Here is a 24,584-nt window from a genome sequence, read left to right as displayed (position 1 = left end):
ATAGAGGCCACGGTGAATGCTCACAGGCGTGGTCGTAGAGAGCTCTTCTCCCAGGCAGAAGCGGGCCCAAGCTCCATGTACTGAGCCACCACCCCGCACCGTGGCTCTGCCTCCGCCGTCCATGGTGCCTGAGGCGTGAGAGCCAGCGCCAGTGCCGCTGTGTGCGTTGGACTCCCAGCCAGGACCGGGTACGACAGCGCTGTATGTGCGAGACGACTGAGCAGCGTCGAGGCGTCCGAGCAGCAGCGGGGTCCACCCAGATAGTAGGCGTAGTCGCCGTCGCTACCGCCAGCATTGCAGCGGAAGCGAGCCCCTTCTCGTCCATAGTCGGCCCACTAGCACCACCGAGCGCCCGCTACGAGCCCGCACGCCTCGCCCATCCGCATCTGCACAGCAAACATGGCTGTGCCAGACAGCGCCCCGGCGCCCACATCCACACACGTCGCGGACCCTGCCCTTGTCCCTTTCCTCCAGCGCCAGTTCGACCCCGCCGACTATCTCAATGCGACACTCCCCTCCCTTTCGCTGTCCTCCGTCTCCTCGCGCCCGCTCAAGCAGGCGCACGCCGTCTCGCTGGCCGAGCTCTCTTCGCACACCCAAGACCTCCTTTCACAGCTGAATGCCCACACGACGCGTTTGTCCACTATCCTCACCCAGCTTACCGATGACATCCTCCGAAGCGGCGCGCGTCTTGCCTACGAAGTCGAAGTCCTCCGCGGGGAGACCATTGGCCTCACTGAGACACTCACAATTGGGTTGAAGGAGGACGTTAGCAAATTCGTGCCAGGGGGTTCACGTCTCGGTGATAAACAAGAAGAAGATACCGCAGCTACCAGCCCAACACTACAAGGCGACCAGGAGCCAGGAGCACCTACAATAGACCTACCCGACTCAGAACCGTCAACGCCAGGCTACATCACTCAGCTCCGCGTTCTGACTCTCGTCCGGAACCGCCTCGAAACCGTCATCAAAGTCTTTGGCGAAGCCATGCACTGGACGCTCCCCCCTTCCGAAGTCTCACTGACCTCCTCCCTTATCTCTGTCTCCGCCCCTGACCCCGGCACCGATGCGTCCACTCGCGAACAAAAAGGCAAAGAGTTCGCTGCTGCCTTGCGCGCCGAGATATCCGATCTGGTAATGGGCAATCCCGAGAGTGGACCCGAAGCGGCCCAGACGAGGATACAAGCGCTCAAGGATCTGGCTGTGGTGTGGAAGGGAACGGCCGAGGAGAAAGCGAGAGCAAAATTCGTCGAAGGTCTAGTGAGGATCGTAGAGGATAGGCAAAAGGAACTTGACCGCGAGAAGGAAAAGAGGCAGCAGGGCTCAAGAAGCGGGAGCACAACAAAGCCTCAGGTGCAACCACCAGCAAGTCATCGAGGTGGTGGTGGCTTTCTGGACAACCTGCAAAGGATAACGGAGAACTATATATGATAAATGACCTCATACCATCTGCAAAAGTCGTCTCTCATCACGCAGTGTCGATGACTTCATGTTCCACGTTCACAATCCCCAGGTTCATCAATGTCAATGTCACGTGATATCGCGTCACGGTCGCGTTGGGTGCCATGGTCTCGGAACATTCGGACTTGGGCTTGCCCTGTGTATCTAGCTTTGTATTCGTGACGAACTACCTGTTTCATGCTGGTGTCAGTCTAAAGATATATATGGAAGGCTCAATCACACATGTACCATCACTATCGTGGGTAACACGGTGGTAAAGCACACTTAAAAAACCCTTTATAGTACAGGTCTATCTCGTTTGTACAACGAACAGTGGTATCATCAGATATAATACAGAGAAAGTAAGCCTTCGCAAGAGGCACTTCAAACCAAGCCCAGTAGTCCCCAGGTCTAACGCGAACAATGAAAGAAAAATTATGGATCCGAAAGGCCTAGCCTCACCTCAACGTGACCCCCAACCTGGCTATTCTTGCTCCTGGGGAGGCCATTCCAGGCCTACGACCTTTAGAGCTCAAGCCGCGATTGGGTGACGGGGTATGGCGCCAGCTGAACAAAGGAGCCACGGACCAAACAAAAGACCAAGAGAAAAACAACCCAAAACGCCAAAACCACCACAGTCCATCCCAATAGTCGTGAAGTCAATCGTCAGTGCCGTCGAAAGTCCAAAAGCTGCACATATCCTGCTAATAAGCATCTAGCGCAGCCAATGCTCTGCGACCCTCGGCCTCAAATGCAGCAATCTGGCGCTCACACTCGAGCCTCAGCTTCTCTTCTCCACGCTTGGCATTGTGCAAGACAAACTCTTCGATCGTCATGCGTTTTTCGGGGCTTGTGAGACTGGCTAAAACAGCCTTCGTAATGTTTTCGGTCGTATCAGCCATATCGATGTCCATGTCCTCTTTTTCAAGACCGGCGTCGGTGACGATATTGGAAATAACGATAGGATCCCATTTGAATACTGGAGAGGAGACAGCTTTTGGAGTGTGAGGCTCTTCAGGCGTCTGCGGTTCTGCACGCATGGGACTTCTCACAGCTAGGGGGCTACGGACGGAAACCGGGCCGGGGCTCTTGAGCGATTGCACAGGCCGAGTCGCTCTTGGGGTTGCATTGAACCGCGAAGCTGGGCTCTTCATCTTCTCCTGTCGATACTCCTTAGGTGTGTGCACAGGTGTTGATTCAAACTGTGGCAACGAGATGTCGCTGAGCCTGGTGCGCTTCGCCGACGGCATCTGCTCCTCCATGTCGATTTCCATCTCCACCGCCTCGCTTTGACGCTTCGTACCACGGGTAGTGCGCGTTGTCGATGTTGTTGATATGGCGGAAACGCGCTCTGGTGCTTTCCTAGTATGGCGTGCCTTCGTTGGCGCTTTGGACATGGTGGATGCAACTGAGCCTGCGAATGACTCTGCGAAAGGCTCTCCTGCTGCCCCCACTTGCGCTGCGGCAGCTTTCGGTTTCCGTCCCTTCTTTGCGGGCGCTTTAGTGGGTGCCGATGCGTCTGGACTTGCAATCGAATCGGCAGATGGCTCGGCAAACGGCTGTACAGGCGCTTCGTCGAGGATAGAAGAGCTTTGGGGCTTACGGCCTCTCTTCGCAGGCGGCGCTTTGGGAGGAATGGAGATCATCGAGAGCCCAGCACCAGCAGCCAATGATTCAGTAACTGAGGACATGATCGTCTCATCTGTAGTAGAAGCGATCTTTGCTTTGCGACCCCTTCTAGGAGGCGCCGGCGGTGCAATAGACATCATCGACGCATTGGCAAGGTCCGGAAATGACGCGATGATCGAACTCACCCTGGTCTCGTCTGGTGCGGGCGGTAGTGGTTTGTTGACATCATCTTTGGAAATGGCGTTTTTCGTGCGAGTAGTCTTCTTCGTCCGTGTGCTGGCTGTCGATGACCGGGTAGATGACCGTTTGCTGCGAGCAGCTTTCGATTTCTTAGTTTGTGCAGGGTGGTAATATTCTTTGAGCGTGAAGAACAAGCAGTCGTCGTTCCGCTTGCGGTGCTCTTCAGTTGGGTCATCACCAATGTCCCATGCGTCCAGGGACAGGCTGCAGTAAGGGCATGTAGCGCCATCGGGCTGGTCATGGCTCGGATCAAAGTACCATCCACCCTCAACCATCTGCACGGGGTTAGCGGACGACCGCACGAAGGCCAGCTGTCTAAACGCACCTGCTCAATGCTCGGATAGCCTGCTGCGGTGTCTAGGGGCCAGAGGTCCTGAAAAGTCTCCCTACGCGCCTCTATCATGCGCTCGCTGAGCGGATCCTCCTCGTTGCGGCCGGGATCTCCATCCCTGAGGCGTATGCACAGGTTCAGAGCAAATCCGCATTCTGGAGAATGGGTGAGATGCTCGTAGGCAGGAACATCATTTGGCTCCCAGCCGTCGAGCTGCGTCTGGCAGTGGAAACACTGCACATTATCCGGGCTCGCCGAGGTTGGCTTGAAAGTAAAGCCGGCATATGCAAGTTCCTCGGGGCGCGGAAATTCCAGCGGCCATCCACCTTTGGGAGCGGCTTTGGGCGCTGCTTTCTTTCCGCGAGCAGATGGGCGACGCGCTTTGGTCTTGGGCGCGGCGAAGGTGTCGAGGCGCGCTTGGAGGGACGCGAACTCCCCGCGCGACGAATCCATTACGGTGCTGCAAAGCACGATATCGGTTCCTAGATGTGTATTATCTTGGATAAAGCTCCTGGTGTGTGTTTCTAGCTGTATGTGCGGGCGCGCGGCCAGGATGCGATGGCAGGAGCGGTGATGGGAGCGGTGGGGGGCTGGACGTCGCGATCGGCGCGCATCAACAAACACAAGCAGGCACGCCCGCCCGCCTTGGCAACTGGCAACGCGGCGCCAACAGCTGTGCGCAAGCGGTTGTGCTTAGTCATGCGCATCGCAACTTCGCCCGCTGATGGGAAAAAATGCCTCTGCATCATGTATCGACCACATCCTCTCGCCCGGATAGCATGGTGTCGCCGGCCTCTGCTCCACGCCAATCGTCGCTATGTCGCTTCACAAACCCCGCAGGCTACCGCTGAAGCCTACAGCCAGTCTCTTCCCCCAGACTGGGAAGATGAAGCGCCTGCGCTTTCCGACTTCTCGGAGCTCCCTCACAAGGACTTCGGCAAGAACCAGCTCATAGAAACGAACGAGGAGTTCAAGCGAAGCCTGCGTGGCATCCTGAAGCAGTTTCCTCCCATCACGTACGCCTTCGCATACGGCTCCGGCGTTTTCCCACAGTCCGACGCGACCGCATCGCGCATCACGCACTCGCCCCATCCGAACCCCCCAGAGGCAATACTGAAATGGCAGAAAGGAGGCGGCAAGATGATCGACTTTGTGTTCACGACGCGCTTCTCCCAGCACTTCCATTCGCTAAACTTGCGCGAGCACCGAGATCACTACTCCTTCCTCGGGAGACTGGGCTCCGGCGTAGTGAGCCACGTGCAAGACAGATACGGCGCAGGAGTCTACTTCAACCCCTACATCACCATCAACGGCACCATGATCAAATACGCCGTCGTCAACTTCGAAACGCTCCACCGCGATCTCACCAACTGGGATACACTCTACCTTGCTGGCCGTCTCCACAAGCCCGTCAAGATTCTGTTCGAGGAACCAAACATCCGCGTCGCAAATCAACGCAATCTCCTGTCCGCCGTCCGATGCTCACTGCTTCTTCTTCCCCAGTCCTTCACAGAAAAAGAGCTCTATTCCACAATCACTGGCCTCAGCTACCAGGGTGACCCACGCATGACGTATGGTTCCGAGAATCCTAAGAAGATCGACAACATCGTGACCCACCAGATCCGCAACTTCCGCCTCCTCTATCATGACCTGATCATGTCGCTGCCCAATATCTCATACACAGATGAAAAGGCAATCAGCAAGCCGGACTGGATGGACGACACCGCACTAGATCTCAAGCTCAATCAGGACATGGATGTAGAGCGACGGGCTAACATGGTCAGGCGACTGCCAAAGTCCTTTCGCGAGAAAATCTACTTCCTTTATCAGCGCAAATTCGCCATTCCAGGCCGCGAGTTCCAGGATATGCTAGAGGCCAGCAAGGATGAAGATGCTAAGGGAGGTCTGAAAAAGCAGGTAGGTGGAGCATTCGATCGGCGTATAGCTGCAGAGAAGGACCTCCCAGCCATGGTAACGAAGGCCATTAACCAGACGGTGTACTGGCCATCGACCGTCCAAAGTGCCAAGGGCATTCTATCTGCGGGACCAATCCGCGCTTGGCAGTATTTGCAGGAGAAGAGGGAGAAGGGAAAGATGAAGTCATGATGTCGAACCGCGTGTCGCTCTGGGCATATTTTCTTTTGTATAAATCATTGTCACAATAGCGAAAAGTGACATTTCCTGCTCAGAAGGGAGTGTGGGTCGTGTATAGCCGCCGCCCAAAAGGCTTTTCACGGGTCAGGCTTCTATTATTGTCCTAGAGAGGACTCAGGAGTAGCCTATAATAGCGCCCAGTATGAATGAGACTTCAATCCCGTTTAAGGTTATCCGCCGTTAATGTCTTTGTGCGTTGAGGTCGCTGTGGCTCGTACTTTAGTCTGATCATAGTAGTGAGTGCTTGCTCGCAAGGCTTGCGCTGCCTGGTCACAGAACCACGACAGGTCTGTACATTGCATACACCAATCAAGGCAACTGTGGAATTTCATATGGATGACATTGATGCTCATGGAACCACTGAAACTCATTCCGAGTAGCACATGGGTGCGTATGGAGTTGGGTCGTGCTTGCTATGTGCAAAGACTAACGCCGTCCGCTATGCATAAGAAAGCAAGAATATACAAGAAGCCCCAACAAAATCCCCATCCCCACAGGAGATGCCTCACTAGCAAAGGTCGAGGAATTCGATCTCACTTTCTCGCCACCTTTTTCTTTCATCGCCTTTTAAGGACTTCACGTAACCGGCGGCAGCTTTCGCTGGGGTCTCTACGTCTACAAAGCTCCACGCGCCTGCTAAACTTTGCCTCAATATCACTTCACGCTTTTTCTTCACTTGAGTCTTCCACGCTGCTGAAGGGGATGTCATTTTTGCCGGAGGGTCCGGCCTCTTAGATGTGTGCGCACGGGGTGATCGTCGAACGGCTGAATCCATTTCGTTCTGTACCTGTGGTAAGGCAGATTTACCGCCAGACGGGAGCGATGAAATCTCCGTCATATCGAGAGATTCGAATTCCGTTGACACTGATCGTGACCTTTGGAGCCGAGGAGAAGTTCTTCGTAGTGACTTTGCTGTGATTCTCGGTTTAGCGTCGGGCGAAGTGTCCGCCATGGTGGATGACGACGCATTTGAAGTGTTTGATGACAGGGATGTCAATGGTGGGCGACGTGAAACTCTTTTTGAGTCCTTAGGCACTGTTGCTGCTACTGAAGACAGTGCCAACGGTGAGGATAGCGTGAGATCAAGAGTCTCCATGTCCCCTTCTGCTATCTTGAAGCGCAACGGACAAGGTTCAGGCGCTGAATCGGGTGGAAGAGCCTTGTTCCTGAACTTAGACTTGCTGGGTGAGTTGCCCGGTGAACCCCAACCATCCAGTGTTGTTTGCCTTGTTTTCGCAGGAGAGGCTGTCACCGTTCTTGAAAGTGTGGATTGAGAGATTGCGGATTCTTTCACTTGTTGCGTCTTGAGTTTCTTTGCGAGAGTCTGCGAAGGCAATGCGATTGGATGTGCATCCACCAAATCCAAAGTCTCTATTGCACCTGGGTATGGCCAATTCACTCTTTCAAGACTGATAACAGGACTGGAGGGAAGGGTATGTGCGCGCTGCATTGGCTTTCGTCTCCTTTTGGTGACACTAGATGGTAACTCCACGAGCGGTGAGAGTGATCTCTCCCGGGTAGATCGTGGCTGGCTGGATCCTCTCACTCTCACAGGTGAAGGTGAGAGAAGGCTGATGACAATATCAGTACTTGTTGCAGGCTGACATACGGCAGTGGCTTGAGATTTTGAAGATACTCGCGTAGTCTTGACGCCAGGCTTTGTCACCTTTGCAAAGTTCTGAATGGAAATTTGGTGTGCACTGCCGGCGGCCCTCGTTCGTCTGCCCCCTATCGATTTGGTCGCTGTCGTGCTGGCATCGTTTGTTGAAGCTGTTCGTTTCGATCGCAGCGGTCTCTGCCGTTCTGCCTCCCAATCTTGAACCTTGAGTGGTACGCCGACTTTCACATACGTCTCGAAAACCCATACCCTTGCAGGTTTGCTGGGGTCGAACTTTGTTGGCCCTCGTTTTGAGGGACCTCCTGCTTCATCGTCGCCTTCGATCGGTATTTCCTCATCCAGGTCAGCTTCGGACGCTAGTGGGATATCCACCTCATCGTCTGGTTCTTCGATGCTCAGATCAATCTTGACGAGCTCAATTGGTGTGAAGCTCACACGCAGCTCAGTGCTGCCGTCTGTTACAACATGCTGCCGCTTCCCGTGGATACCCTTGACAAGAAGCGCTTCGTCTTCCTGGATAGCTTGAAGATTTTTGCAGGGAGATCTTTCGTTCTGCTCTCCTCTCATTCGAAGATGGCGTACTAGTAGTGATGGAGCCAGGCTACGGATGAAGTGTTTTGCACCTTCGAGCTTTGCCCAGTCAAACGCATCGCATGTGAAGCTGCGCAATCCTTGCAAGTCAAGATCCTGATCCCATTTGATGGCACTTCTGAGCCTGTCCAGACCGGCCTGGTTGGAGACGGCGGGGTAGGTATAATAGCCAAGAATATCGGTTCGAGGGAATGTATCGGGAATGACCAGGCTGGGGCGCTTTTGGGCAAAGAATTTGCTCTCATTTGTCTTGATTTCGTGCTGCAGCCGCTCTCGCCAGTCTCGCAAACCCTGGGCGTCATTCCTTGCCAACCTGCACAAATCTCTCCCGAACCCGGCTCTTGCTGCCTCGCAGGCCTTTTTAGGGCCACAGCCAGGAATACCTTCCGGGACGTAGTCGCCGCCGCTCATGAGAGCGACCAATATCATGCCTTCGCGATCCAGACCGGAAGGCCCATTTTTTGTCTCAACTGCATCGTATACGTTAACATGGGTAGGTGTCTTGCTTGACTTCTGCTCGGGTGACCAATTCCTAATGGTCACACCGCTGCCAAACATGAGCGTGTCGACATCCTCGCTGAGCACGGCGTCCACGATGCCTTCTCTCTGTAGCAGTGCGCATTCAGCCTCTGCTTCGCCTGGCGCAAGGTGCAAAGGAAAACCAAACTGCTTGAGGAGCTGCTTCGCTAGGAATTCGGGTATGGATGCAACGCTAACACCAGGCCCCCCTGTTTTCTTGTTGCGCTTGAACGGGGGCTTGTTGGGCCCATCAAAAACGAAGATGGGGTGTATGTTCAGCGCTATGAGGCGTAGGAGGCGATAGTAGAATGTACGCAGCGCGGGGTTCGTGCCGCCTGTTGGCCGCGAGGTCAGCGGGCACGCGCGACTCGTGAGTGCGGCGATACTCACCTTTACTGGCCTGAATCTGGAAGAGCCATATCGACACGTCGACTGCGATGCGCAAAGGCCTCCCGGTTTGCTCGAATGTGTCGGCGGCGAACTTGGAGAGCGCTACGCGGCGGCCGCGTCCGATCTCTTGGTATATGCTATAGCAGTCAGCACACAATGTCGCAGCGATCGCAGGCATACACACCCTTTGATACCCATTGCACTGCCATTGCAGACAGCCGTGAGCGCGCTGGTGTTGGTAGATGGCACTGGATGGGCGCCTGTTCTCGGTTGCCGCGCGATAAGCTTGATTGTTGCCGTAGTAACGGGCCCAACATAGCGCCCGCAACATGACGGGATGCGAGGTGCTTTGTAGGCTACCCTAGCTTGCACTCCACTTCGACAGCATTCCCCATACACGGCGCAGTCCCTGCGCACGAACAAATGGCGCCGCGATACGTCCTCTCGAGCGACTGCGAAAACTTCGCCGAGTCGTCGCCCGACCCTCTCGCCGCCTCATTCGACGAAGTCCAGTCGCGCGCACCCCGCAAACAACAGCCTCTCACCGCGAGCTCGCCCAGCAAGCAGAACCGCATCCACGTCGCGTCGCCTTCCAAGCAGATGCTGCTGAGCACCCCGCGCACCGCGGGCCGCAGTCCATGGCGCATCAAGGTCACGGTCCAGGCCGAGCCTGGCAGCGACTGCGAGACCTTGGAGTCGTCGCCCATCGTGAATCACGTCACCCACACCAAGACAACCACCATTCCCCTCAAGGAGCCGGATGCATCGTCGCCCGTAAAGCGTCGCGGACGGCCGAGAAAACACGACGCCACGCCAAAAAGAAGCGCCACGCCCGTGCGAAAGCGAATGGCAACCAAACCGCGCCACCCGAGTCTGGGAGACACCAGCGCCGCTGACGTGGACACAGACGGAACTCCTAAAAAGAAGAGGGGGCGCCCGCGGAAGGCGCAGCCGCCCGCCGAGGACGACATCTGGGGCCAGGCTCGCCGGTCGAGCGTGGGCGCCCATGAAAGCGGAGCCCTTGCCGAAACAGATCCAACGCCCAAAAAGCGAAGAGGGCGCCCACGGAAGAGCATTCAGCCACCAGTTCAGGAAGAGCAAGTCTTACCCAATGAGCAGCATACGCCGCAGAGCTCTCCCATACCGGATGGCCCGGAGTCAGAGCTGCACAACGAGACCGCACCAGATCCTAATATCAAGAACGACGGTCACCCTGTGCCGGATCTTCCAAACCCACAGGAACAGAAAATTTCCTTGAAGTCCACGCCAAGTCAGACAGATCTGTCTCGGAAACTCCAGGCGCGCATGAACACACCCGTAGCCAAAGCCCAAGATTGGATCGAAATTTCTTCGGGCGAAGATTCCGAGGCAGAAAGTGACGTTGACAGCGAGGTTCCAATCTCCGAAGGGCATCTCCACGAGCAAGCTGAAGAAGCCTCACACCATCTGAGCAAGTTCGAGGCTCTGCCCATCCGTGCAACCCAAACACCGGAAACTGAAGACGATCAGCTTGAGGATGATACCCATTTTGCGTTCGATGAAGGGGCTACGAGAATGCCCGACGATACTACCATCATAGATAGCGAGAACTTCAGCATGATCTCTGTCGATTCGTTGCCTAGCTGCGCTTCTGTGGCGAGGCCTGCACATGGCGTGGCACGGGATAGTTCCTCTCATAAGCCGCCCCGGAATCATATTTATCTTGATGTGCCGTCAGAAACCTTGCATGGGGGAGCCGATCAAACGACGGATACTCGTATGATACATACTTTGCCTGGGCAACCAGCAACAGCACCGCCTCGGTACAAGACGCCTTCGGTAGAACCAGTCGATCGCTCCAACCCCCCGCCAGTGGCCACTGCACGGACGTCTCGTACAGAAGCTCAAACACCCAGAATCGGAAGGGTGGTCAAGGCAGGAGTTGCTCTTCAAGGCCTGCTGGATCCGAGCCGTGTCACGCCAGATGCTGGACCTTCGAAGACCGTGAACGAACATCGCGACCACCTCGATGATCTTTTCCGAGGCTTCAGTGAGCGAACCAGGAGGGAATTGCATGCTGGACTGCGGCTAGGAGAGCAGCTAGCGAAACGCAACGGACTGAATCAACCTTCCTCATCTGCGCTTTCGAGTCCCAGCAAGAACATAACGTCGGATCCGCCCGTTGTATCACAATCCTCTCGCTTGCTGACGCCCGAGGATCAACACGGCGACACTGCCCTTGAAATGCAATCGACTGAGGTGCAATACCTGGTCCTGCCGGGTGACAACCAAGGGCCAGGTCTACTCAGCCCAGTCAGCAGTCCTGATGAGGATGGCGACGACATGAGCTGCAGAATCGACACACCTCCCGTGCGCCTGTTAGCCCACACAGGTACCCAGCTTCCCTCTGTTCACCAACCCTCGGAAGCTACTCGCAGAAACGTGTCAGACATGTGGGAAGAAGAAGCCAGCCGATCACCAGCTGTGTGTAAAACAGAGACCGGACGCAGCGACAGCGCCTGTGAACACCAAGATCTGTCCACACAAGACGGAGCCGTGAAACAAGCTCGCGATAAAATCCCAATAAGGCGTCAAAGAAAGGCTTTGGATGACTTCCTCTGCAGCGACCATATAGAAGCCGAAGACGATCGGAGAGTCACGCCATCATCTACTGAGTGTGATGATATGCCTGCGCGAGCCGTAGACAAGGGCCAAGCCACGGTCGTGCAGGCTTCAGCATCTACTCAGCTCCAAGATGATCGCGATGAAGAGCCCGAGGAGACCGATGATACCGGAATGTTCTTCCAAGCAAACTTGCCTAACCTCTTCAACAAGAAGCGCTGCAGGGAGTTCCGACGGAGACGAGCTCCACAGCAAAACATATCATTGAATCTGGATGAGAGCTTACTTCCAGAATCATCTCCTCCCCCGGTTGCTAAAACACCCTCAACGGACAGACCGAATCCTTTCATGGATACGCCACCACAGCTCGCCGCTATACGTTCTTCACCTGCCAAGAGCAGTCCTCTGAGGCAGGAGTTACAAAGCTCTGACATATCGTCGGATCCCACACAGCAGACCTTTGAGGAATCCACTCTTCCACTAGCTCCTAGCTCTCCATTCCATACCTACGTTGAAGGCGATACCGGGTTTTCCATGGCTTCAGATCAACGGCAGTTGATGCATGAGATGGCGGAAACCGACTCAAGTCTGCGTCGCATTCGTGTCGAGGCAGACAAATATCTGGATGCATATGTGCCACAAGAACGCAGTCTGCACGACCTCACCGAGATCACGGAGACGAGCAGAACCTGGAACAAAGACAGCAATATCCTTAAGTCCAGTCCACCTAAGCATACGCGATGTGCGCCAGAACCAGTTTCCGGCAAGACCCCAAACAAAACGAAGACCCCGGCCGCGTTACGTATCGAGAACAATGAATTCTCACAACAACGGGACAATGTGTATGACATCCAGACATCACCTCGCTCACCCGCAATGAGGACAAGATCGCCTGCTTCCATGCATCCTACTCTTTCAAATCTCGACTCTCTGCCAGCTGTTGAGCCGTGGACAAAAACACATTACAAGGCACTGGACAAGCTTTACCAGCTGTATAAGCAACAGCCGTCCATTTTTTCCACCACTGAAGCTCCCAACGCTGCTCTCAATGCCACCCTCTTCACCAACTTTATGAACACTACAACAAGCAACTTCATTGGAGCACGTTACCGAGCCTGGGGTTACAACGTGATCTTTACGGATGCGCTTGTGGTATTATGCGCTGCGTTTATGCAGCTTCTCACCCTGAATAGTATCGAGGAGTATGAGGCGAGGGTTAGGAAGCAGATACAGGTTGGTGATTGTCAGCCGGGTCATGACGGAAATACGATAAGTGCAGAGGCAGTGGTGGAAAGGCTTGCGACGGTGATTCTAGGAGAGGCAGTAAGGAGTGATGAGAAGAAGGGTAAAGTGGTGGATAGGAGTGGGCGGTTAAGAGTTGAGTGGCCGTAGTAAAGTTTCTTTACTGTGCGAACAGGCGGTAACTTGCTTGATGTAACGAGTTACACGTTGCTATCACATACGAATCGACCCGGGGCCGGCACCGACGGAAACTCGTGACCCCGAGATCAATGCTTCGGAAAATCGAGACTCGGGAAAGGGCACCAAGTCATCCGATTCGGAACCGAAAGGGGTCCGGCGTTAATTTCGGTGATTCTTGCGCAACTATCGGATCACTATCGGACCCCCAATTGGCCCACGACCATCCGGCACGACAAATGTCAAGCGGCTGGTTGGACTACAAGACTCAGACGATTTGGAATAGTTCCCTGGGCGACCAAGGAACACTTACGGAGGGGTGCCGGTAGACAATACCCTGGCCAACTGTATCGACAAAAAGTATATAGACCAAGCTAGGTACTGTGTAGCTCAGTAGTTTTCTACTATCCTTTTCGTACCAGGCCTATAGGTAACAATTTATTCGAGTACCCATACGAGCCATTACGCACTCCCATATGCCTCTGAGTGCTCCCGGATCCCAAACGAATACTTTACTTAACCTGAGCCGATACACTATATAAGAGCTATAACTACTATAGGAAGGACTCTTTATTAGGAATTAGTTTATAGAATATAGTAGTTTCCTAGTAATTCGATAATATACAATTATGTAAGGTACTAGACTAAAAACCGAAGGCTTCCTTTAACGCTGTGTGTATTCGTAAAGTGGAGTCATTAGCACCCATAGGTACGTTTGAGATTTTCCCTACGCTACTCTTAGTAGCAATCTTACGAAACTAAGCTAAGCGTTAAATAAGGTCTTGCTTAACTATAGCTTTACTAATAGTAGTCAGACGAAAATTTCGCTACAAGTTAAAGGAGAAGACGGTTTATAAGTAACTCCATTTAATGAAAGTAAATTTAATCAATGCGGCCGCATGAGTTGGATCAGGACCAAACTATTCCCACCGGGTACCAAAACAAGCCCTATAGTAGTATGGCGATATGTTCTATGCTTCAGATAGTGGTCCCCTTTAATCCTAACTACACGACTAATTTTAGAAAGAGTTAGCACGTTTAAGTATTTGAATATTTCATTCCCAGCTTTTTAGAACTACACCATGCTATTTAATTGAAAATGCGCACGTCTACTATTCTTGCTCTTCTAGTGGCAATTATCTCTACTTCTATAATACCCACTGTGTCTATAGATCCAACTTAATTCTAGACTATAGCTAACAGCTAGTCAAGACCCTAGCTGTGCTAGCACTAATAATGTCTTAATCCTATGCTTTTGTCCACCCGACCGCGAGGGATTTATTATGAAGGTAAACTCAGCTGTCGCTTTAGGTAATCTCTTGGGGATTCTAGTCACATTTAACATTGACCCTCTCGCCCAATCAGAAAAATATCAGTTCAACCTTGCTATAAGGTGTCTGATCGTCTTGCAGAGCTTTAATAGCACGCGTGGCGTAGGCTGCCCTACAGCCTCCGCCCCAACTATCCTCAATCAACAGAGGCATTTTGCCAATCTACTGGAGCGAGATCTACCCCATGGTAGCTAACGTTAATTAGCTTGCTGTATTGCCAGGCTCACTCATGGATGGGGCGTTATGGATCCGTCTCTTCATTCAGCCGCCCGCATCTGGTAGCACTTACCGTAGGATTATTTTCTCTATAACTTTAAGAGGGTTAGTAGGTGCAAGGGATATGCATAAACGAAGGGGTCTACGTCTATATCAGTGCGGTTAAATGTGCCTTGCTTTTTTAGCTGCTGTAGCAGGGTAGAGGATAAAAGACGTACCTGTCGCCTGGTTTCGTTCGCTCCCACTTGTCTCCTGCTTCCCTGCCTTCCTATCTAGTAATTTCACAAGGGTTAGATGATTCCCTTAACATTATTAAGGATAAGACTCTCTATAAAGTATATTAGGCGCTTAGAGAGGGAACAGGTAGTAAAGCGATGCAATGTTAGGGTAGTAACACTACTATGCGTATTTTCGTTAGAAGCTTATCTGTTGTTGTATAGTAGCTAGTTGAAGAGATTCAAGATCCGCATGGCAGTCTGCTATCCCCTCAGGCCCCGTATCCCAAGCTAGCAACTGCACTAAAAAGGCGAGTTTACATTGAGGATGCGGACGAAGACGATTTGCCTCCTACCTCTAGGAGAAAGGGTTTGGTAAGCTATTCTACGAATGCTTAGCAAAATGAGCAGATCTTATACTACGATAGGAGTGACCCTTAGCCTTGCTAACAGCTAAACTATTGCTTAAAAAATTGCCAACATTCATCAATCATGTACTCAGAGCCTGCATCTGACACATCTGCCAATACGTGCTCTTCTTTCTTAGCAGTTCTCGATGTGTCCCTTTCTCTACTACTTCGCCTTCACTCATGACGAAGATGACGTCGGCATTCTGTATCGTGGCCAGACGATGAGCGATGACGATCATCGTGCGGCCCTTGCCCGTCTTCTCGAAGATCTTTTGAATACTCTTCTCAGTCTCACTATCTAGGTTGCTCGTCGCTTCGTCCAGTAATATGAGCCGTGGATCGCGTATTAGCGCGCGTGCTATACTCAAACGCTGTTTCTGACCACCGGACAGAGCGACACCTTTTTGTCCCACAAGGGTGTTGTAGGTTATGGGTAGTGAGACGATGTAGTCATACAGCTCTGCGGAAGTACACACGCGGTCGAGATCGTCTTCTGTAATGGTAGTAGGGTCAGCGACACCCATGGTTATGTTATCGCGCAGGGTGCCAGCAATGATGGAGGGCTCTTGCGCAACAAGGGAGAGGATGCGGCGATATTGTTCAAGGTTAAGTCTGTGAATGGATTTGTTGTCCATGAGGATCTCGCCAAACTGCGGTGTGTAGAAGCTGGAATATGTTAGGCACGATTTATGGGCGAGGTGTACGGCTGATGCTTACCGTTCCAGGAGGCTTATTATGCTAGTCTTCCCACAACCTGTACTCATTCATTTGTTAGAGATACCTTCGCATCAATGTTACAAAGTGTACGCACCCGATGGCCCAACAATCGCGGCGAATTGTCCTTTCTCGATCTGTAAAAATGTTAGCAACCTGCCAAGCACTTAGGATCTCAAACTTGCAGTCATGTTCAACCCCCGCAACACTGGAACATCTCTTGTGGGGTACTTGAACCAAATATTCTTCAACTCGATTTTTGGACCTTTCATAGACTTTTCGTCTTCAAAATGCAGCCCAGGTAATGTCCACTGCCCGCTTTCTTCTATAGAGAATGCATTGGGGTGACGATCGTGCTCAGGTCGCATACCGCGAATGCGCTCAGCTGCACTTATGGCTTGCGCAATGTCTACGATGTATGAGACACCTTCTCGGACAGATGTTGTCTTGACGGTACTCACTAGCTCCAAAACTTAGCCATTGGCCTGCAGCTAAACTGCCTTGTACGATGGCAAGATATACGACCACTAGTAACGATCAGCTAAGTTCCGGCGTCGGCGCGTTCGTACTCACAATAATTGAACGGCCACAGCTTGTACTCCGCAAGGAGGTTGCCGCCGTACCACAACGCAAACGCCGTACACAGCAATGAAACGCTGTCGCTGAATGCAAAGACCGCAGTTGAGCCAATGGAACTCCAGAACGCGTCATTCACATGCTTGCACAGGAGCTGGTCGTATCGGTTGCAGATACTGTCCTCCATCGTTAGCGCACTAACTGTTCTGAACGCGCCGATGCTTTCGATGGCGAATTTGGAGCTCTCGCTGAATACTAGCCAAGTCATCTTCTCGAACTTGCGCTCATATCGTACACGCATAAAGCCTGCAATGAGCATAATGGGTGTTGTGGAGAACACGACGACAACAGATAGCCTCCAGCTAAAGTAGAAGGATATCGCGACGCATCCTACTACGTTGAAGACACAGGTCATGATTGATGCCGCGTTGACGCCTAAGACTTGTTGTACCTGGGCCGGATCGTTCGCAATACGGGCACTTAGTGCACCCGTTGAGTTGTCCTTCTCGTCGAAGAACTCGATCGGCCGTTTCAGTATGTTTTGGAAGTATTGGTGTCGATACGAAGCAATGATACGCTGTAGACGGTCAGTGCGACGTTCCCCGTTGCGGAAGGCATGGCTTACGAAGGATACAGTATTGCACGCCCAACCGAGGACAAAGTGGCAAATTCCTACTCCTATGGCAAGTACAACGGTCATGAGACACCAGAAATTGGTCGCTTCGCGAAGAAATTCCCCATAAAAAGCGAAGAGGGATATCAGGTTCGCAATCAGATATGCCTGTAGTGGAAAAGCGGCTAAAGGGTTGACACGATCAGTTTTCATCAACATGGGAGGAGTTATGCCTCTTACCTCCAGCACCGGCAGCGCCAAAAAGTATCATAACGTACAGATACCAGTTGCCTTTTTGTTCACTTATAATTTGCATGAAGGTGCGGATGGTTCGCCGTAGCCTGGAGAACGTCTTTCGCTTGACCCGCTTTGATGGGTGTTCGCTACCGTCGGTGGCACTCCAGTCTGGCTCGTCTTTTGCATTTGAGATCTCCGTCAGCTCTATGGAAGTATCAATTGTCTCTGTCTTCTGCGATTCGTCATGTTTGGTGAGAACTTGCGCCTTCACCAACTTGTAATACAGACCTGCTCTGTTCTTCATCAGCTTGTCGTGCGTGCCTTGTTGGGACACCATGCCGTTCTTGAGCACAATAATGTTATTTGCTCTTTGGATGGTGGACAGCCTATGCGCAATTATAATCGTAGTTCTTCCCTTTGCTGCCTGGTCAAGTGCTTCTTGCACTATGTGTTCGCCACGAACATCAATGGCGCTCGTGGCCTCGTCGAGAATGAGTATTGTGGGCTTCTTGATGATACAGCGCGCGATGGCGATCCTTTGGCGTTGTCCTCCGCTGAGGTGTATGCCTGCATCACCGCAAACGGTGTCATAACCCTGCAGATAATGTTCAGCGAGCTAAGTGAGACGTCGAAGGGGTTTCGCTTACGCATGGCATGCGCGAGATAAAGTCGTGCGCGAAGGCATCTTCGCAGGCTTGTACAACAAGTTGTCTTTTCTTGACTTCGGTTTCGTTTTCCCATTTCGTACCGATAAGGCCATAGCTCACATTTTCGAAGATTGTGCCATTAAAAAGGAATGGCTCCTGCTGTACAAGGCCAATCTGTGACCTCCACCACTTCAGATCAAACTCTTCAATGTTATGTCCGGCCACGGTAATCGTACCATTACGCAGCATGTTGTGCTTTGGGATTTCAGAAACTCTTCTCGGATGCATGGTGTCAGGGTTCGACTTACATAGTCTTCCTCATGATCCGCAACGCTGAGCTGGAACCAACGTTCTATGAGGGCAACGATAGTACTCTTCCCCGATCCAGATGGACCGACCAAGGCCGTGGTCTTTCCGGCTTTGAATGTGACACTGATGTTGTGTAGTACCCTGTCTTGAGGCCGTGCCATGTAGGTATAGTTCACTTTGTTCAGGACAATATCGTCCGTCGCCGAGACTTCTGGCGCCTTCAACTCTTTGGCCTTTGCCATTGGTGCATCAATAACAGCATAGAAGATGGCAGCAGCCCCAACAGCTCGACTCACCGCTCCGAGGGGAGCTGAGATGCCACCGACCGACATGACAATGGTCATGATGGATGTGATGACGCTGTATTGTGGTAAGTAAAGGTGAATGGCTACGGTTGACTGAGTGGGACTTACACAAGAATCACTTGAACGTCTTTAATAATTTGTCTCATATACAGCTGCACGGCCCACCAGAAGCAGAGAGCAGCAGTCCTAAGAATGATTAGTTCAAAAGGCAGTGCCACATCGCTAGGCCCAAGGTAACATACCCGTATACAGCAAAATAGACTTTACGAAGTATTAGCTTGGTGGCTGGATGATAATATGGAGGTGTACTTGCCTAGTGACGACTGTAAAGCGATCCAAATGGACATCTTCTGCCCATGCTTGGCAGCTTTCTTAACTGACTTGCCATAGGTCTCCGTCACCTTATCTTCAGCACCGCATGCTGCAACCATCCGAATTGAGCTCAGAGCTTCGCTCGCGGTACCAACTCCTTCCTTGTCTGCCTCAGCAACGAGGTTCCATCTTTTGGTGATGAAGTAAATGCTGAAAATGTAGACAAGGAGCACGAAGCCCAGCCCGCTGATGGTGACGATAGCAAGCAGCCAGCTAAACACAAAAGCAACAATGATTGCAGAGATGACCAAAGAAACGTTCTGGATGAGCAAGCAAAGCTTTTCAGAGATTCCATCTTGGACTAGACTGGCAGTGATGGTGATGACAACAGCTGTGTGGCCTTGCGGCACAGCGTCTATTTTAGATACCGGCAGTGCCATCAAGCACCTCATGTACTTGAGTCGCAGAGCCGCAGATGTGCGAAGGCCTGTGTGCCGAAAGCCGAGCTACCAGAAGTCAGTGTAGTCGGCCAACCAGGGTAAGAGTGCGTACCACAGCGACATAGTCAAGCACTAGCCTTGCTGCGAAGATGTATATCGTCCATAATCTTGAGAAACAGGTTAGCGCATGCTGCGTTCGCACGAGCATTTGAAGTCGTACACGTTCTTGGCGATCTCTTCACGAAAGCGCTCTGGAGTCCACCCCGTGTAGTAACGGGCATAGAAAGCCGTGAAAACTTTGACCAGTCTTGCTGTCTCAAAGTGAGAAAGATGAGACTACAAAAATGACAGAAAACGTACCGAAGATGATGTTCATTAATGGAATGGTGGTGCCAGTCGCCACAGAGGATAGTGCAGCAATGACGAGCCACAGTCGGTCGATAGGCGTCGAGTAGGAGAAGATCCTCTGCTTAGAATCAGTCTTCGGCGCTGTCTGACGCGGATTGGAAAGACTCACAAAGAACTGCTGCATCGACGAGCAGTACTCGCGCAGTTTCTTGATGCCCTGGTTCATGGTGATTGACCTCTGACCTGGCCTCTCTCAAGGACGAAGGTTATTTTGGATTACGCCTTTGGCAGCTCGCAGCCAAGCCTCGAGCATCAAGGAGGGTACGAGGCAGTAGTCGTTGTAGATAGGACGAGCGCGCGCAGCAGCAGACTGCGCATATGCACAAGCTCATTACGCATGGCTGATTGCAAAGACGGAAGCACTCGGCACGTGGTTTTCGATTTGCGTTATCAATGCGTATATTGCACAGTGTAAGTATTGAGACATGGAAAATGTGTATAGCGGTACTATGGTTGAATTGCGCAGCTGCCCTGCGCCCCCACATCCCGCGTGCTCTCGACTGGGCCAGGACCCGCCTAGGTGGGGAGATTGGAGAGCCCAGGCGCATAATGTGATGTTTATTGTCGTGGGTTGGCTAGGACGTCTGGATTGTTTGCACTGGGTGACCGGCATGTCCTCAACGGCCGCTAATGTCGGCAGATCCTCAGCGTCTGGGTTTTCCGAAACGCCGATCCGCCCTCACGCCCACGGCTCAATTGTCTGGGCTTTAATTGCCGATTCGCCTGTTCACCCACTCGGGTCAATACTCATGAATGCTTGTTCAGACATACCTAATTTACGTATTTCTCATCTGTATGGAAAACCATCTAGAATCACCCGGCGTAACGTAGCTTGGCAGTCCGTGCAACGCGTCAGTCCATGCAACAACCCGACATGATCGCTCGGCCACAAACATGAGGCTATAGAGACAGCCAAAATCAATAATATCACGAGATTTTCTGAAGTTGAGGCCTCCTAGGCCCAAAGATAATTGCTAGGTACTCAGATCATCAATATCAGCTTAGTGTCTTGATAATTCGGCCTCTACGTGTCACGGTAACCCCAGGCTACCTGACAAGCATGGATATACTGCTGCCAGCAGTATATCTCAGAGGTGTCGCGCGCTGGCAGCCAGCCAATAGAACAGCACACGGGTGACCCGTCTGCTAGCTGATTGGTCGAATCATGGCGCTAGCTACCCTTGGTAAGGGCACGCGACGAAGCGAGATGATAGATCCACGTTGGCTAAGGGGAGGAGGACCTTTTCTCCTTATCCAACGTCTTGTACCTACATATAGATACCGAACGCAGTAATATCAGTCTAGCCTACGAGGCCGTAGACGTCTCTACTCGTTGCTCTCGTGACAATATTAGCCCTTAGTAGCCTATCAATCTTTCCTATAAGTCTTACTTAGTTGTCTGAGGCTGATCAAATCTATTAAGTATAGTTGTTGGATCGAGTAGGTAGATGTCTATAGCTTTAAAGGCCCAGAGTATCAATAGCTGCCTCATTATATTGACCTAGGCCTTCCAGAATAGGCTAAAGAAGTCTCTCTTAGCAATTGAGGCCAGTCCCTGGCTATTATTCATAAATACTAATAGCTTATTTGAACACGCTATTAATAGAGGTTTAAAGATGTAGACATCGCGAGGCTGCAACGTATATATTAAATGGGGTGGATAGATAGCTAGCAGGATCCTATTGCGATCACAAAAGTCGACAAAATCCATAGTGATATGAGATCCATAGCCGTCAACGATCAATAGCTAATATGATCGTCCAGCTTTTGGCTTTGTGAGCCGATTCAACACCTGCTGCAGCCATGCAAGGCCGATCTAATTGTTGCTCCAGCCAGATTCTGATACTATGATAAAGGCCTGATGGTGTTGAGGATTGAGATCCTCTACCCAACTCGATTGTATGTTTGTAGAGGTGGCCTGATAGATGAGGCCTGGGGCCAAGGCAGATCCGTCAGCGCATATGCAGGCTATGGCTGAAATCCACTCGCGGCTGCCATCTTGTACGTATTTCGAGCCTCAATCTGATACTCCTCAATGTTATGCTGTAGAAGCTCGAAGTAGAGCTTATATTTGGCTAAGGAATCGGCTTCATGGCGATTGTTGTCGATACCGGCCGTCTATTGAGATATCAAGGATTCCTTGTTCCGCCGTCTAAAGCGATCAACCCAGGACATCGAGACTTGCTTTTTGGCTATATTTGAGGCAAAGCTCTGTATCATCTGCCGTGTAGGAGGAAGGCCACGTTCGGTAAGCTGTTTAATATATCGTAGAAGCTCTACTTCTTGTTGTTGGTTGAGATTTTGTTGGTTTCTGTAGGCAGTTGCGCGGGGTAGGCATATCGCTTTATGCCTTCGAATCAATGTAGATCGCACAATACTGAAGTCCTTTGCTAATTTTTTTTATGAAAAATATTCTCCTGGCTATAGCGAGTCAACTGCTGCTATCGCGGCCTCAATTGGATCCGTATTGGTGGAGATGCGGCGTGTCAAAGTTGGTGTTGATTATGTCAGGGTTGCGCAAGACGCGACGCTGCGCATACCGGTAGCGTGCCAAGGCACGGTATCGGTATAGAAACGCTAGGCTAAACCCGCCCAATGCTCTGTAGACACTCCCCACCCTCTCCACCATCCATCACCATCACCCCATTTACTGCTCCTGCTCGCGCTCACGCACCTCACGGATCATGTCTCGAATGGTGTCGCCGAGCTCCTTGACCGTGTCCTTGGTGCGGGGTAGCGTATGACCCTTCGCGTGATCAAAGAGTACTGCAGTGTCCGGGTCGCAGACGTTGTAGAGGGCCATTGAGCCGTCTACGTAAGGGTCCAGCGAGCCGACTAAGCCGCATCGCTTGATCAGCCCATCTTCTTGCGGCTTAAATGGTCCCCCCGGGGGGGGGGGGGGGGGGCGGCACTTACTAACGTTGCATACAGGTATTGGGATCACTTCGTCCGTCTCGTCGCTGTACATGAACCCAGTCAGGTCCTTCTTGAGCGGTGGCCATCCGCCGAAGAACATAGCGAGCTTGAAGTGGTTCTTGTAGTCACCCTGTACACTCCAGTCTGCCTCACGCATGATTACCGTCCCTGCAAGGATGGCGCCTTCCGAGTACCCAATAATGGCCTCAAAGGGGCCGTGTTCTTTGATGATGCCTTTCACATAGTCTAGTGCCTGGGAGGCGGTTGTAGCGAGAGCTTCCGACGAGCCAATGGGGGCAAACATCCGCAATGTGTCTTCGGGAGACGCACCCTGGGGAAAGTCGCGCATCTTTTCGAGGCCGTCATGCTCCACGGGGCCCTGAACTTGTTCCATCCAGCGGTAGAATGGAGGCCCTCCGAAGAATTCTTCGAACCCCGGCGGAGGGTTCGCTTCATGCTGGCCATGAGCAAAGTAAAAGTCAGCAGTGCCGTCACTTTCCATCTCGTTGATGAAAGGCGCTTCGGCATGGTCAGTACCAACACAGAGCGGCTTGTTCGTACCTACCCATCTGCACCTTGAATTTCTGCGATCGCGTTAGATATGACGTACCTAAGCCATAGTGTGGCTAACCTACTTCGTCATTGGCAAAAGCGCCTGCAAGGCACAGGAACCTGGTAGGCATCTCGAAAAGAGTGGTCAAAGTTTGGGCGGTGGCGGTGTTACGGCCACAATTGCCGTGAAGGTCAAGCAGATGGTATATTTACAGACGTCTTCTGCAGCATGCTCGTGAGAAGTTAAAGTGTTCGGCTTTGCTACACCCGGCCCTGACTACGTCGACACTGGCTCTCCTGGAATTGCCATAATAACACAAGAAAGCCACACAATTTGAAGTCAATCGTCCGAGATGGCCCGAACGAACCTTTTCTTGGCCGGGATGTGGAGGACGTGATGTCGGGAGTTGCACTCGGCCATGACAAAGTCGGACGAATGGCCAATACTATCACCCCCGAGCCTGTTGCCGCATCAGAGACTGACAAGCACCAGGGACAAAGTACTTACGGAGATTATAGTAGATTTCTGACCTAATTAGGTGTAAAGTTGTGACCAGGGCAGCTTTACAGCAGGACCTATAAGGTCCTATGGCTGATATCGCATACGTTGATGGTTTTGCCGAAACCTGATTCCGTGATACCGAACTATCTCCTCCTAGTTATGACCCTCATTTGCTTTTATAACCAGTTTATGGGCTGTAACACTCCCATGAATAGGCAGGGGTTCAGAACCGAGAAAACCTTGAAGTCTGTAATGGCCGCTGCATGCTACTTTGTATGCAAGAGCGTTAAACCGAGGAATTATCGGCTCCATAGCAGGATCGTCAAGACCATCTCGACCAACCGCGCGCGTCAATCCAACTTAGTAGATAAGCTTCCTACCCGAGCCTTCCGCTACCATTCTGCCTTAGGTTGCATAGACCAATAGCCTTGCAACACTCCTGTAACTCTTTACGAAACCCGCGTAGCCAGACCAGAACGGACAGTGTCTCTTTAATCTGAAGTTAATTGGGCTTGTTTTAACGCCATATTTCGTTGATCGGCCAGCCGGAATGCCTATCCATGCCGCTTCAACCCGGAATTTCAAACGGTCCAGACGGGCCGGAGATGTGTACTGAAGCTCCAAACTCGACAGTAGCGAAAAATGGATAAACGAACAAACTAAAAGAGCGTCATTACCTTCGTTGTTACTCACTCTATCCTTTCCATGCGCCCAGCTTTGCAGCTCTACTCTGCATGCGACATGATCGTCTCCGTTCATTTCTAAGGTCCTACAGCTGAGCGACCATGGCTCCCGGTCTGATCACGACACACAAGGGAGATTCGCAACAATATCAGCTTTTCTCTGGTGTACCGAGTCCGACAGTTCCCCAACAGCGGTCTGAGGACAGCACCATGCACAATGAAGAGCCTCAGCAGCTGAACGAAGGTTCCAGCAATGGCGAGCTTCC

General features: G+C 52.0%; 7 protein-coding genes across 7 annotated transcripts; 3 read left to right on the top strand and 4 right to left on the bottom strand.

The window, feature by feature from the left end:
* Window positions 1–379: 379 nt before the first annotated feature.
* On the top strand, window positions 380–1,450 carry CC84DRAFT_1159271 (uncharacterized protein). The gene has a single exon (XM_018177180.1). It carries the CDS (start codon window positions 400–402, stop codon window positions 1,429–1,431), a length of 1,032 nt encoding a protein of 343 aa, XP_018042202.1. The 5' UTR covers window positions 380–399; the 3' UTR covers window positions 1,432–1,450.
* A 261-nt stretch (window positions 1,451–1,711) lies between these two features.
* On the bottom strand, window positions 1,712–4,223 carry CC84DRAFT_1254218 (inhibitor of apoptosis repeat-containing protein). The gene is made up of 2 exons (XM_018184442.1): window positions 3,635–4,223; window positions 1,712–3,584 (listed from the first exon to the last, which is right to left on the bottom strand). Exons 1-2 carry the CDS (start codon window positions 4,091–4,093, stop codon window positions 2,145–2,147), a joined length of 1,899 nt encoding a protein of 632 aa, XP_018042201.1. The 5' UTR covers window positions 4,094–4,223; the 3' UTR covers window positions 1,712–2,144.
* Window positions 4,224–4,371: 148 nt separating this feature from the next.
* Window positions 4,372–5,973, top strand: CC84DRAFT_1159269 (mitochondrial matrix Mmp37). The gene has a single exon (XM_018177179.1). It carries the CDS (start codon window positions 4,388–4,390, stop codon window positions 5,744–5,746), a length of 1,359 nt encoding a protein of 452 aa, XP_018042200.1. The 5' UTR covers window positions 4,372–4,387; the 3' UTR covers window positions 5,747–5,973.
* A 171-nt stretch (window positions 5,974–6,144) lies between these two features.
* CC84DRAFT_1133916 (uncharacterized protein) lies at window positions 6,145–9,138 on the bottom strand. The gene is made up of 3 exons (XM_018176001.1): window positions 9,097–9,138; window positions 8,913–9,049; window positions 6,145–8,857 (listed from the first exon to the last, which is right to left on the bottom strand). Exons 1-3 carry the CDS (start codon window positions 9,108–9,110, stop codon window positions 6,303–6,305), a joined length of 2,706 nt encoding a protein of 901 aa, XP_018042199.1. The 5' UTR covers window positions 9,111–9,138; the 3' UTR covers window positions 6,145–6,302.
* Window positions 9,139–9,286: 148 nt separating this feature from the next.
* On the top strand, window positions 9,287–13,317 carry CC84DRAFT_1200991 (uncharacterized protein). Its single transcript, XM_018181697.1, has 2 exons — window positions 9,287–12,836; window positions 12,956–13,317. Exons 1-2 carry the CDS (start codon window positions 9,336–9,338, stop codon window positions 13,259–13,261), a joined length of 3,807 nt encoding a protein of 1,268 aa, XP_018042198.1. The 5' UTR covers window positions 9,287–9,335; the 3' UTR covers window positions 13,262–13,317.
* A 1,867-nt stretch (window positions 13,318–15,184) lies between these two features.
* Window positions 15,185–19,831, bottom strand: CC84DRAFT_1211465 (ABC transporter-like protein; the record flags this gene model as incomplete). The annotated part of the gene is made up of 16 exons (XM_018182382.1): window positions 15,185–15,770; window positions 15,822–15,858; window positions 15,916–15,955; window positions 16,034–16,227; window positions 16,280–16,345; window positions 16,392–16,971; window positions 17,020–17,192; window positions 17,248–17,839; window positions 17,892–18,146; window positions 18,200–18,560; window positions 18,614–18,691; window positions 18,815–19,323; window positions 19,370–19,424; window positions 19,478–19,568; window positions 19,618–19,723; window positions 19,775–19,831. The coding sequence occupies 16 exons, from the start codon at window positions 19,829–19,831 to the stop codon at window positions 15,185–15,187; spliced, it is 3,780 nt and encodes a 1,259-aa protein (XP_018042197.1).
* Window positions 19,832–22,312: 2,481 nt separating this feature from the next.
* CC84DRAFT_1225444 (uncharacterized protein) lies at window positions 22,313–23,264 on the bottom strand (the record flags this gene model as incomplete). The annotated part of the gene is made up of 4 exons (XM_018183570.1): window positions 22,313–22,500; window positions 22,582–23,100; window positions 23,147–23,165; window positions 23,217–23,264. 4 exons carry the CDS (start codon window positions 23,262–23,264, stop codon window positions 22,313–22,315), a joined length of 774 nt encoding a protein of 257 aa, XP_018042196.1.
* Between the last annotated feature and the right edge of the window lie 1,320 nt (window positions 23,265–24,584).

The sequence above is a fragment of the Paraphaeosphaeria sporulosa genome (assembly GCF_001642045.1).
Source record: "Paraphaeosphaeria sporulosa strain AP3s5-JAC2a unplaced genomic scaffold CC84scaffold_1, whole genome shotgun sequence".
Classification (NCBI taxonomy): Eukaryota; Fungi; Ascomycota; class Dothideomycetes; order Pleosporales; family Didymosphaeriaceae; genus Paraphaeosphaeria; species Paraphaeosphaeria sporulosa.
This window is presented reverse-complemented; position numbering and strand designations above follow the sequence as displayed.

Bases quoted from the DNA above. Each gene is read 5' to 3' on its own strand.
- CC84DRAFT_1159269 (XM_018177179.1), top strand. From the start codon at position 4,388: ATGTATCGACCACATCCTCTCGCCCGGATAGCATGGTGTCGCCGGCCT.
- CC84DRAFT_1133916 (XM_018176001.1), bottom strand. The intron at 8,858-8,912 runs GTGAGTATCGCC...CGCGGCCAACAG, and splicing joins CCAGATTCAGGCCAGTAAAG to GCGGCACGAACCCCGCGCTG.
- CC84DRAFT_1254218 (XM_018184442.1), bottom strand. From the start codon at position 4,093: ATGGATTCGTCGCGCGGGGAGTTCGCGTCCCTCCAAGCGCGCCTCGAC. The intron at 3,585-3,634 runs GTGCGTTTAGAC...AACCCCGTGCAG, and splicing joins GCTATCCGAGCATTGAGCAG to ATGGTTGAGGGTGGATGGTA.
- CC84DRAFT_1159271 (XM_018177180.1), top strand. From the start codon at position 400: ATGGCTGTGCCAGACAGCGCCCCGGCGCCCACATCCACACACGTCGCG.
- CC84DRAFT_1200991 (XM_018181697.1), top strand. From the start codon at position 9,336: ATGGCGCCGCGATACGTCCTCTCGAGCGACTGCGAAAACTTCGCCGAG. The intron at 12,837-12,955 runs GTAAGGAGTGAT...TGATGTAACGAG, and splicing joins CGGTGATTCTAGGAGAGGCA to TTACACGTTGCTATCACATA.